Source organism: Sceloporus undulatus, chromosome 3 (genome assembly GCF_019175285.1).
Source record: "Sceloporus undulatus isolate JIND9_A2432 ecotype Alabama chromosome 3, SceUnd_v1.1, whole genome shotgun sequence".
Lineage (NCBI taxonomy): Eukaryota > Metazoa > Chordata > Lepidosauria > Squamata > Phrynosomatidae > Sceloporus > Sceloporus undulatus.
The window spans coordinates 89,873,511-89,886,440 of NC_056524.1; the positions used below are offsets into that span (position 1 = coordinate 89,873,511).

Here is a 12,930-nt window from a genome sequence, read left to right on the forward strand (position 1 = left end):
GACTGCTTATTTTGCTTTCTGCTGAACCCCTGGTTGTGAGCTGCCTTATTATTATTATTATTATTATTATTATTATTATTATTATTATTATTATTATTATTAACCTTTATTTATAAAGCGCTGTAAGTTTACACAGCGCTGTACATCAATTTTTTAGTCAGACGGTTCCCTGCCCTCAGGCTTACAATCTAAAAGACACGACACAAAAGGAGAAGGGAGTGGTGGTGGGGAATAGGATCAGGTCCAGCAGATCTTTTCCACCTCCGAGGCCTGGACCAAGGCAGATGGACTGGAGGAAGGGCTTGGCTTCTTGATGGATGGTTAGAAGGAGGCTTACTGGGTCAGAGAGGGGCTCACCTCTGGGAATGCTTCTCTAAACATTCTCTAAAAGTTGGGTCCCTTTCTGGGAGAAAGGTGGCATAGAAATGGGGTAATGAACCTCCTAAGAAGAACATGTTCAGCTTTCAAAACTTAACTTCTCAAAAAGATGGAGTGGCACACTAGACAATGTGGAAAGTATAATTGCTGATGATATCTTTAGGGTTGTTAGGGTGGGATGAGGCAATACTATTTATTTATTTGAGTTATTTCCTGCTTTTACACACACACACACACACACACACACACACACACACACAGAGTTATTTTAAAAGTTGATGTGTTTGGCATTATGTGCATATATATGTGCTTTATACTACTGTGGTTCACAATCTCTTGAAATAATATTTCCATGCAGCTAAAGCATGGGTGTGAATATTTCAACCCAAATGTTATTGGATTGCAACTCCTAGCATTTACCAACAGTTACGTTGGTTAGGGCTGCTGGAAATTGCAGTTCGTCAACATCTGGAGGGCTTCATGATCCATTACTGGGAGCTAAAGGTTTTACTGAAAGCTCAACGAAGGCAGAAATTTCCAAAGTTTTGCAGCCATAACACATATAGAAGACTTATTGGTTCCTACAGTCACTACCACCCAAAGCCATTACAAGGATGGAACAGACAACACAACTTGTTCAACTGGCAAGTGGACTAAGACAGAGAGACAGGTTCTAAAGCAGCAATGGGCAAAGTGTGGACCATAGGCTGCATGCAGCCCCTGGACCCCACTTTTATGGCCCTTTACCTGCCTATCAGCCCTGCAAATTCCCCCATTTTAAAAAATGGCATAATTTTGGGTCAATCTTTGCTGCAAAGTCACAATGAAGCCCCCCAAATATGTGACAACATGCAAAGGTACCCTCACAAGCATGGCAATAGCTTGTTCTATTCCCAAATATCTCAATTGATCTTTGCATTTCCCCCGAAATGGCAACAGGAAGCAATGCAATATCACATCTTGTCTCCATTTTGAGAGGATCTGCATAAGAAAATAGAAGTATTTGGGTTTGCTGTGGGAAATCCATGCAAACTGTGCAAACTGTGAGTGAGGTCAATGGAGGAAAGGGTGGCAGTTGCCCACCTCTGTCCTAAAAGAACAAAAATGCCAGACTGCAAGATTCTGGAAGCCAAAACTAGAAAGCTGAATTGGGCCCAGCTGTTAATCTCATGTGTTACTGACAGTCGATTTTTAATGATGTTCTTACAATTACACTTTTCTTTCCTTGTAAAATTTATAGTGAGATGCTACCTTGTAAATTCTTTGAATTGAACCAGTGAAGTAATAAACAGGGTTGTTGTTGTTTTAAATGAGCTGGACCAGGAATACATGCATTATGTCTTTGTTACCTTCCCTATGAAAAGAAATTCTAAGTGCCATAGCAGAGGTGGTGAATTCTCAACGTGATGCTTTTTGCAGCAGCATCTGAGTCATCAACTCCAGTTCCATGTTGCCTAGGCAAAGGCAGGAGGAGGACAATACAGAAGTCAAACAGATCATGTTATGGAAGTCACAGTAGGCAGGCTGAAAGCAAGACTGAGCTCTCAATTTTTTTAAGGGCTGAGAAGCCAGCCAGAGACATCCTTGAAGGTCAAGGGATTATGTGGGAGAATTCCTTCAGTTTAAAATGTATAAAGGGAGAAGTAGCTCCTCAACTTCCTAAATCTAATCTGTATGGAGCAGTTGAAAACAAACAGTGGATCATATTTCATTCTTAGGATTTAACTAGGTTTAGTCCTCTTAATAATTTAGGAAAACCCCTATGATTCAATCACCATTGCTTTACAGCACGTTCAGAACAGATGAGATGGACCATGCATGAAGTGATAACAAATAAAACAAAACCCTGCATGGTCACTAATTCCAAACTGATCTGTGATTAACTTTAAGGCACCAGAAGGCAGCTGCTGCTATGCAGCAACACAGCTGGTTCTTTGAATAGATCTTGGCAGTTTGGCCAGCATGTTACCCTGTTTCGATCTGTATTTTAATGATACAGTAAAGACTGGCTTTGTTTTAAAATAAGCAATCACTTCTCGGTTCCAGTATTCTTCTTCATAAAGGAAGATGCTTTTTCTCACCCCGCAGCACAAAACCAATTTTGCAAATGCTGATAGAAACAGGCTCTCCTTCACAAAACAAAAATCAGGATCATTTTCTTTTCCTAACCCCCCCCCCCCCCCAAATATCTCAGCTGAGAAGAACACAGGAGGAAAGGTTTTACAGAATACTGGATATAATGAGTGCACATGCATTTCTGCCGCAAGCTGTACTGTATGACACTCCCCAAGCAACTGGCCTTCAAAAGGCGATCAGCACTCTGATCAAGGATGGTCAGCATACCAGGAGCCAAACAAAATGAGAGATGTGAATGAACCATAGTTCATTATTTTATAATGAATGTATGTGTCAGTCTCCAGGAAAGTGATCTGTTCATGGCATTTCAGCAGTGTTCTATATGCAAAAATGTTACCAAGTAAGCCATAAGTTGCTGTTGTTGTTGCATGCCTCCAAGCCATTTCTGACTTATGGCAACTCTAAGGTGAACCTATCATGGGGTTTTCTTGACAAGATTAGTTATGCTTTTAACTTCTGTATATTTTTGTGTTATTTTTAAAATTGTTTTAAGATTATTTTAATTGTTTTGAATTTTATTGACTTTTTAAAATGTTTTTTTTGTCTGTGAGCAGCCTTGGGTCCCTCCTGAGAGAAAGGTGGCATACAAATGAAATAAATAAATAAAATAAATAAGATTCGTTCAGAGAAGGGTTTCCATTGCCTTCACCTGAGGTTGACAGAGTGTGACTTGCCCAAGGTCTCCCAGCGGGTTTCATGGCTGAGCGGGGAATCAAACCCTGGGTTCCAGAGTCATAGTCCAACACTCAAACCACTATGCAATGCTGGCTCTTGGAAAGAACTGTAGTCATACAAAATCAAGTAAACAGATGTCCAGGAACACTGCATGCTCTCTCTTTCTCTCTAGATTTCAGCTTCCTCAGCCAGCACTGGGTACTCTGGGTTTTGTAGTCCAAAAATTAACTTTCCCAAGCTCTGCAAATACTCAGTCTTATGTGTAATGCAAAAAGCTGGGAAATGAAAAAGTCAGTGAAATGTAGTATAATGTCTATACACATACCATGGTGGCAGGGCAATGAAACACAGAGTAACAACCATGAGGTAATGTTTATCTAAATGTGAAGGTTTGTGCATTTCTAATAGTTGTATTTGTCTATCAGTCTTATGTATCATATTTGTCATGTTTTTGATCTAGCGTTGGTTACCTTAGCATGGGCAGACACATGAAGTGTGAATTGGTTGAATTCTGTATTTTATAGCTTCAAAGAGTTATGCTGCATTGGTTAGATACCACTTTTCCACTTTGCCCCAAGAAATAATGCTATAGTCTGTGCATGCTTACTTAAATAGTGGGGCTTGCTTCCAAATATGTTATGCAGATAAGGCTGTCTGCTTCTTATACTGTACACATTTCTTCTCAAATAGCCAACTCTATCTTAAATGTGTATTTATCCTTAAGTTGGTGCATTTAATTATGTACAAGTTCTGAACATAACTGCAGGATGCAGGTAAGAAAGAGGTACTGTATTTTGATGTTTTGTGATTACTGTGATTATTTTAATGACATTGATTATTGTGATTATTTTAATAGCATTTTGTTTGGGGTTTTTTCTGTTTATAAAACTGGTTTCTAATTTGAATATTTCTTTGGTCACTATTTATTTTAGTACCAAAGTAGGATAAAGGTGTAATAAATACCATATCATAAAATATAAAGTAGAAATCCATACCATGATTCCTCCGTGCTTCCCAACGATTCTGAAATCAATGGCAATCTAGGGTAGTTGGTAAGATTATGAGATGACAAACTTAAGCTAGTGATTTGCAGGCTTATAACAGACTTAATATCTAGGACCTAAATACTCCAAAGGCACCAGATCCAGTCTGATATTGGAAGCAAAGCTGGGTCAGCCCTGGTTAGTACTTGGATGGGAGACCCTCAACAAATACCAAATGCTGTAGGCTATATTTCATTTTAAAAAACCTGGCAAAACTACCTTGCCTAAGAAAACCCTATGAAATGAATGTGTTACCATAAGTCAACAGGTGACTTGAAGGTACATATACACAGAGAGATCTGTTTGCCTCAGATGCTGTTGCAAATAACCACACATAACAACAAGTTTGGAAGAAAGGCCACAAATTTATTAGCAAGCAATTGGTAAGGGTTGGCACCAAGCATGAGGTCAGGATCTGCGAAATCAAACAACCCCACGTTTGTCTGATTATCCAAAAACCTGGCACCCACCAGGCGCTTGGGATGACCTAGGGGCTAAGGAACACAACTTGACCACAAAACATGCCATGTGTTCACATATTCACTAAGCCCCTAGTCACCGGGAGGCGCTCCTGCATTATGGCCCCCGTAATGGCCATACGCCTTCCCTATTCGCCCCCGGGTACCTATTGACTCCCAACCAGAGGTTCATAGCCCTGGTACCACACCGTGCAGATCCTGGCCTATGCTGCCACCCCAAGTTGTGACAAAAAACCCACAAAACAGTGGTGGGTGGGCGGGAGCTGGGGCAAGCCCCAGTGCATACTGGGGCTTGTAGTTTTTGCCGCCTCTGGTGGCAAAACGATCTGCCCGGCTAGCGGGCAACCGTTTTATAGTGAAACCTGATAAGGTGGAGAATGTAGTTCAGCTTTTAACATCTCACAGGTAAATAAGGTAAGATGAGTGTTCTGCCTCCTCACCTTATCTTTCTTCAGCCTATTGTCCAAACTTATCTCAGATAGGTTCATTTCTTGTACCTTTCCTGTGCAGAATACAAGAAGTGAAAGACTTATGATGGTGAAGCACTTCAGCAACAACTAACTTGGTGGTGGATTTCTTTCCCTCCTTTCCAACAATCTATAGCTGCACTGCCACAGATGAACCTCTGTTTTTGTGCCTGCCTCAATGCTACATTTAAAAAAATGTGTTACAGATTGTGTGTGGAATGAATGCTATTATCCTATAGTCTCAATTGGAGGATACTGTCAGTTGCTATAGGAAAATCAGATTTATAGATTAATGAACATTAAAAATAGAACTGAATAATATTAGAGGAGAACAGGAGGAAGGGACATGTTCTTGAATACATGAAAACACCTGAACCAAATGCAATTCTGGGTTGAGCTGCTGCACAGAAGGGATGCCTTAGTACTTTGGTATAGTGAGTTGCTTTTCTCTATAATACAGCGATTGTACAGTACTTTTCCTAATCATTCCAGATGTCCCTATTGAGATGATAGTAAGCTGTTTATGTGGAATGAAGTATTATGTAACTTTAATACAGCTCACTGAAACTCATTAAAGAAAAGTCAACTGCTGTCAAAGTCCCAGCAGCATACATACATGGAAAAGAAAAGGTAGAATTTCACAGTAAATACATCAGTATTCCCTCAAGAATTGAACATTGTTTACAGAACTGTTTACAATTGCCCGACTAAACTGATACCAAAGGAAGACATATAGAATTAGTCCTGAAAATGCATGGCTTATTCATGAATCTAAGAAGAAAGTGCTTGAAAGAGCTACCAGCTAGCCTTTATTTACCTTACAGGACATCATGATAAGTGAAAGTTTGTATATTCACCATTGTTTTACAGCATACAAAAACTAAATGAGCAGTTAGAAGAGAATTTAGATTAATCCTGAAACTCTCTGCCTTCATTCAGATAAAGCAATCCACCTACTTCCTATGGACGCAAAGAAAAATATTTTTGATAGTCCTGATAGGACAAAGAGATTCCAACTGGGAACTCCTTGAACTGCAAACTTCTTACTTCCATTATAGTTTCACACTTGCTGAAGTTTCTTTTATATGTTCCCAGTTGTCATAGCCCTCTCCTTATTACTCCCTGTCTGTGCTGAGACAATTCTGATCCATGAGCACACCTGTGTAGTTATTCATTTCATACTTGTCAGCTATCAGCTTTTTTACCAGTATTGTTTGGATTGGCAGTTTTCAAGTATGCCACAGTCTGCCTGTTAACCTGTTAACATAGAGTTTTAAAGATCATGAATGATCATATTTCTTGCTTTCCTCTACTGTATGGACTGAAATATTTATGATACCATTTCTATCGTATACATACATTATTGTCTTCAGACATGAAGCATATAAAGCAGTACATTTTAATCACGCAGTCTTGCACTCAAAAATAACAGCAAAAGTAAACTTCAGGAGGCTAATTCTAATATATATAGGACAGGAACAAGGATAAATGAGCAATATGATGCTGAATATAATGGGTAAATGATTTTCATTAAACCATAACTATGGGACAGAATGAGATGCTAGAGCCTAAATCTAATTCTTAGTACCAACTTGGGCAAACCCATTTAAATGAATCAATGTCGGAAACATACTAAAGTGTTGATTTATCATGTTCCCACTGATTCAAGGGGTCTACTTGATCTGGAACTAGCAATTGGATTTAGGACTAAATAAAATAAAGAGCAAAACAAATAGCAACTACCTGACAAGGTCAATGACTCTTTCCCTTGGAGCAGTGTTGACTGGCTCATCATTAATCATTATGATCTGATCTCCTGGTATCAGTTTTCCTTCAGACGGACCCCCTGTAAATATATATTTGAGCACAGGTTAGATATATATCATTGTATAGTGATCTCTTTTATACAGATAGTACCATGATGCTCAATAAGAGAAATGGCTCAGTAACAACAATGTATTCCCCAATCTTGGTGAGCTGTATAGGTATGAGTTCAAAAGAGGTATAATTTTGAGACTACAGCTCCCAGAATCCCATCAGGCAGCATGGTTATGTTCATCTAAAAAGGATCATATATTCTAAATGTAAAAAATAAAAAAAATGAGCATCTATAACAGTGTACATTTTTGTTGTTGTTGTTAACTGTCTTCGAGATGATCTCGACCCATGGCGATCATATGGATGAGACATCTCCAGCCCCCCCCCATCCTTTACTGTTCTGCCCAGCTCCTGTAAACTCATATTCATGGTCTCTTTAATAAAGTCCATCCATCTAGCATGTGGCCTTCCTCTCTTTCTCCTTCCCTCCACCTTTCCTAACATTATTTTCCAACAATTCATGTCTTCTCATGATGTGTCCAAAGTATGACAGTCTAAGGGGCTGTGCACAGCCTCCAGCCGCCCCTTTAACAACTGGATCGGGGCCGTGGCAATCGCATGCTGCTACCCCGATCTGGCCTTTGCAGGACACAAAAAGAAGCCACAAAAATTGGCTCCTTTTTGTGCTGTGTTCTGTGAACGCAGTGCTACAGGAGTGCCATAACACCACGCACCATGTGGAGCAGTGCATGGTGTCACCCCACCCTGAGGGCAGAGTCACGGTGTACATCTTGTGGATGCTACACCCTAACTCCACCCCCAAGCCAGCCTTTAAGGCTGGTCTGCACAGGGCCTAAGTCTTATGATCTTGGCTTCTAAGGATATTTCTGGCTTGATCTGCTCCAGGACCCATTTGTTTGTCCTTTTGGCTGTCCATGGGATCCTCAGCACTCTTCTCCAGCACCACATCTCAAATGAGTTGATTTTTCTCCTATCTTCTTTCTAGACTGTCCAGCTCTCACATTCATACATGGTAATAGGGAATACGATGGCCCGTATGATTCTGACTTTTGTGCTGAGTTTTATGTCTTTGCATTTTAGGTATAGTGTACATGATTTCCCTATAAAATAAGTGTAAAAATAAGAAGTAACAAATAAATTAGCCTTAGCTCCCGTGGGCCAGTGAGGCAATGTGCTGTTACTGAGTTCATTTGCCCCCATTACTCATTATTATTTCGTGATCATTTGGACCTTCCTAGTCCGTAGAGCCCTGAATTTGTATCAAAAAGTCTAGTCTTACCTATACCATTGAGTAAGCTTGAGAAATAAGTTTATGAGAACCTGCTCTGTCCCCTTGCCCATTGTTAAGTGACAAACCCAAGGGAGAACAGCCTATGGTCACCTATTATCTGCCATTTAATAAAGGGCATTGCCAATCCGTGATGGTGATACGACTAAGTACCAAATACATTTGTCATATTATTACGAATTATTCCATGCTCTGAGATGTGTTGGGAAGGCTCTTCTCTTTGTCCCACCTCCTTCACTGATACATCTAGTGGGAACATGGGAGAGGCCCTTTTCACTGGCTGCCCCCAAGCTCCTACTTTTTTCACAGACTAGTAAAGACTTTTTCTATTCCAACAGACTTGCAATGAGTGATTATATATGGTCCCTCTTATAAAATGCACAAGATATTGCTAATTGTTGTTCTGATTGTTGAGTGTTTGTTTTAATGATTAAATTTCTTTTAATCTTTTTCTGATTGTTTAATTATATTTTAGATTTTGTATCTTGTGGATTTTTAACATTTAAAAAAAACATTTTAAGCTGTTTTGAGTCCCAATCTGAAAAAAAAAAAAGCTGGAGAGGAGGAGGGGGGTCATTTGGGGTGGTCATTTTGAGGTCAGAATTCTCTTCCTCTCTGACATCTCCCTGTCCTCCTCTGTCCCACTCTCTATGACCTCTTGTGGCCAGTGGAGAGTGGAGGACAGCTGAGAAGCATCTGTCTATGTTACTATGCAACACAATGATGAAGGCATCTTTTGGGACTTTCTGGCGCTCATGCAGACGTTCTGGAAGATGATATCATTGCTGTGCATCTGGCTACATAATCACATAGCCAGATGTTTCTCTGCTGTCTCCTGCTCTCCAGTAGACACTACTTGGCATTAGAGAGGAGGTGCAGGACTAAGGTGAGTGGCACAAAGAGGAGACATTTTGTAGTTCATGTATGTTGCAGTGTTACAATGTTTCCCACTGCAGGATGTCAGCCATATATTTTAATATTTGCCATCATCTGACAATATCAGTTCTTACAGCATCAGTCATTTACCTCAATATATTTTGCAGTGTGCCTGTCCATTAATGCAAAATCCCCTGTCTCCCCACAGCCTGTGTATCAACTGAAAGTTGGCTTTGGAGGGTTTCTGATCTTCTTTGACCAGGTTCTGGGAGCTTCCAAGGGTTGAAGGAAGGAGGGGAATCACCAGTTCTACAGATGGAAACAGGTCTGCCAAAAAAACCTAATTCATAGGTCTTGGAATAGCAAGATGTTTTACACACACAAACACACACACTCAAATTGCTTTCCCATTGGGCAATAAAGCAGGAATTCAAACATAAGGAGGGATCATACCTGGCGTTACTGAGCGCACCACCACAGGTTTTTTCACTACCAGCCACAAAACCAAATCCCAGCACTGGATCTCTCCGCATTTCCACTTTCCGAGGGGCTGGAGGTGTGATTTGGCAGCTGTCTATCCGTGGATCGTCAAAAGAAGCAGACTGTGTCATGTGACTGAGAAAAAGAAAAACAAGGATAGAGTTACACAACAATAAACTTTGTTTTTTTGTTTTATAATTTTATTTTAGTCTCCTGTTTCGAATAGTGCATACTGTTTTTATAATTGGAAAAGCAGCTTATCTAGATTTTCCAGTCTTATCTCACTGGGTGTCATGCAACCTGATGGTCATATGCATCCCTTAACCTCATTTCATGTAGTCTTGTTCACAATTTCAATAACCCTCCACACACTATCAGTTTACCTATGACTTCCCCTGAGTCCCACAAGGTAGAATGAAAGGCACACAGATGAATGGGAGTGGCAGCAGGACTGGAGTGGCTATTAGGCAAAGTGAGGCAGCTGCTTCAGACAGGAGACCACTAGAAGCTAGTCATCTGCCTCACTCTGAAGTGAGAGAACAGCAACAGCATAGAGGATAGCGGAGGGAAGGAGTTGTAGCTGGTGGCAGCAGCAACACAACAGGAGTGACAGCAGGAGGGGACTTTCTTTGTTGTGACATTTATGTCATGATAGCTGAAAAGGTTTCATTGTCTGTCCTTGATTACATACTACAGAAACCATCAAACATTAGTTCATATATTTTATTTTGTTTCACATCTTAACAAAACACTACTTCATCCACTTATTATTCAAAGTGATATAGAGTGGGCCCTTGGAATCCACTGAATTTAGTGCCAGGCCCCCAAACCATGGATGCTCAAGTCCCATTATATACAATGACATAGTAAAATGGTGTCTCTTATATAAAATGGCAAAATCAAAATGTGTGTGTGTGTGTATCCAAGCTGTGGATGGTTGAATCTGTGTATGCAGAATCTGTGAATATGGAAGCTCACTGTATAAAATTCAGATATATACAACAAAATGAAACATCATAAATAAATTATAATATCAATAATTTCTCAGGCCAATTCAAAGTACCTGTTCTTCTCCCATAAAAAGACCACCTAAATGGATTTAGTCCAGGATATCAAAAAATCAACCTATTTCATATGAACGTGGCTATGGCTTTATCTGCACTGCAGAAATAATCCAGATTTACACCACTTCAACTGCCATGGCTCAGTGCTATGGAATTCTGGTATTTTGTGAGATATTTAAGCTTCTCGGTTAAAGAGCTCTAGTGCCACCATAAACTACAAATCCTGTTATTATTCCTAATACATAATACTCATGGAATCAATGGGATTTTCCTACATGTTGATTTACCATTCAGTAACTGATTGATTGGATCGATTCTGGTTGGGTGCTAACCAACAAGAGTCCACCCAGCATGTGTAACTGTGAATGTCTTTAGGTAGCTCCCATCCATTTTATTTGGAGTTGGTTCAGAAGAACTTCCAAACTGTTTGTGAAATTATAGAATACTTTTAATAAATAAACAACATTTGGCTTACTGCGAAAGAGAACGGTGCTTCCTATGCAGTTTGACACCATTTGTAAGCATTTTGCTGTTTCTTTTCTTTTTTTAATGAAATATTGGTTATTTTGCTATAGTTTTAGCTTCAATGAATTACATTTTGTCAGGTCAGATATTCCAGTGAAATCATGGATTTTCATGAATTGAATCATCTCCTTAACAGTTTACTAAGACTACCTTACAAATTACAGTATCCACTGTCTATTAGGTAACATGATATGGGCACACTTTACTTTCAGTATAATTGGATACCTCTCTGGATTGGGGTTTATCGGCTTTTTTAAAAAAGCAAAGAACATAGCCCCTATTCTCATGCATGTAATGGCTGTGATTTAACTCCATGCCCCCAAAAACTCTCAAGTTGTGCTCTAACTGTTACTCGGTATTCAGCTGTTAGCACAGACTAGGAAGGGGTGTCTGAAATTCTCAGTCAGAGGATAGGAACTTGGTAGTGGAAGAAGCACCTCTTTCTATATATACCTGGCTGAGAACTGAAGTTTCCAACTTATGGAGCCCTTTTGGAAAAACAATGCCTGGGCTTCCAGAAAATTTGTTTTGAGAAGGCTTGCCATTGCCTTCCTTTGAGAGAATGTGACTTGTTCGAGGTCTCCCAGTGGGTTTGCCTGAATGAGCAGGGATTTAGACTCTTGTCTCCCAGGGACCTAATCTAGCACTCAAACTACTACATGATGCTGGTTCCCCCCAGCAGCCACCTACCCTTCTGTTAAAGCTAAGGCTCAGTTTTTATAGCTGTGTTATTAAGTCTATATTATATAGGTCTGAGGACTACTTTCAAATTACTTAAAATTAATAGCCTATAAACATTAATTGTCCAACAGACACTTTTACTCAACTGCATCTCAATGTTTACTGGTAGTTCTTCATTAAAAGTGTGGCTTTAGTTATCAAAACATAATTATGAATGGTAAATCAACATGTAGGAAAATCCTATTTATTCCATGAATATTATCTATTAGGAATTATAATAAGGTTTAGGTTGTTGTGTGTTTTCATTTTTCCTACTAATATCAAGCAGTGCAACAGAAAAATTGGCAATTATCAGTCAAATATTTAACAATTTCTGCCCATTTAAGAGGGAAAGCTCCAATTCTCCTTTTTAAATTTTTATTGTCTGCTTTTTTTAAAGTGGTATATATAGAATGCCCAAATTGATTCTGTTCCAACGAACAGAGAAAAGCATGTTTCCATTTACCAGGGTTCCAGCATCAGATGCCCTGGATCCTGCATTTTCACAATGAATAAATGTGTAAACAGGAGACGGACTGCTACACTGTACATGAGGTAAATGGAAAACAACTCTCAGGTGATTTACCTATTTTTTCCCTGACAAAGTGTCAGTTCTATTTGTTCATAAGCTTCTCCAGTGATTAAATCTTCTAAAATAAGGTCATTTTATAGCACCCTATAAGTTGAAGCCATCTGGATGAACATATGGTAGAAATGTAATTAGAAAGGAGTAAAAAGTTCTACTGGTTTTTAAAAAATCATCTTTTTAATTTCACAAATGATCTCTTTGAAATTAGCCATACACAAAAATTCCAGAGGATACCAGTCTTCTCCATATGGCATGGATCAACATTCAGAAGTAAACAAAGTGAAACAATTATAGAAATTAATGAGCCCCAGAGGAAATCTGGTGAAATCTCACTAGTAGAGGACTAAACTAAGAGGACTAATGGAATGATT

At 39.4% G+C, this 12,930-nt stretch overlaps 1 protein-coding gene across 1 annotated transcript in view; it reads right to left on the reverse strand.

Annotated features, from left to right (window-relative positions):
• FRMPD4 (FERM and PDZ domain containing 4) overlaps positions 1 to 12,930 on the reverse strand; it is a 262,955-nt gene that overhangs the window by 63,687 nt on the left and 186,338 nt on the right. Inside the window, 3 exon segments of the mRNA XM_042460879.1 lie at positions 6,922 to 7,024; positions 9,635 to 9,665; positions 9,667 to 9,796. Of these exon segments, the coding sequence (XP_042316813.1) occupies positions 6,922 to 7,024; positions 9,635 to 9,665; positions 9,667 to 9,796 (264 nt within the window).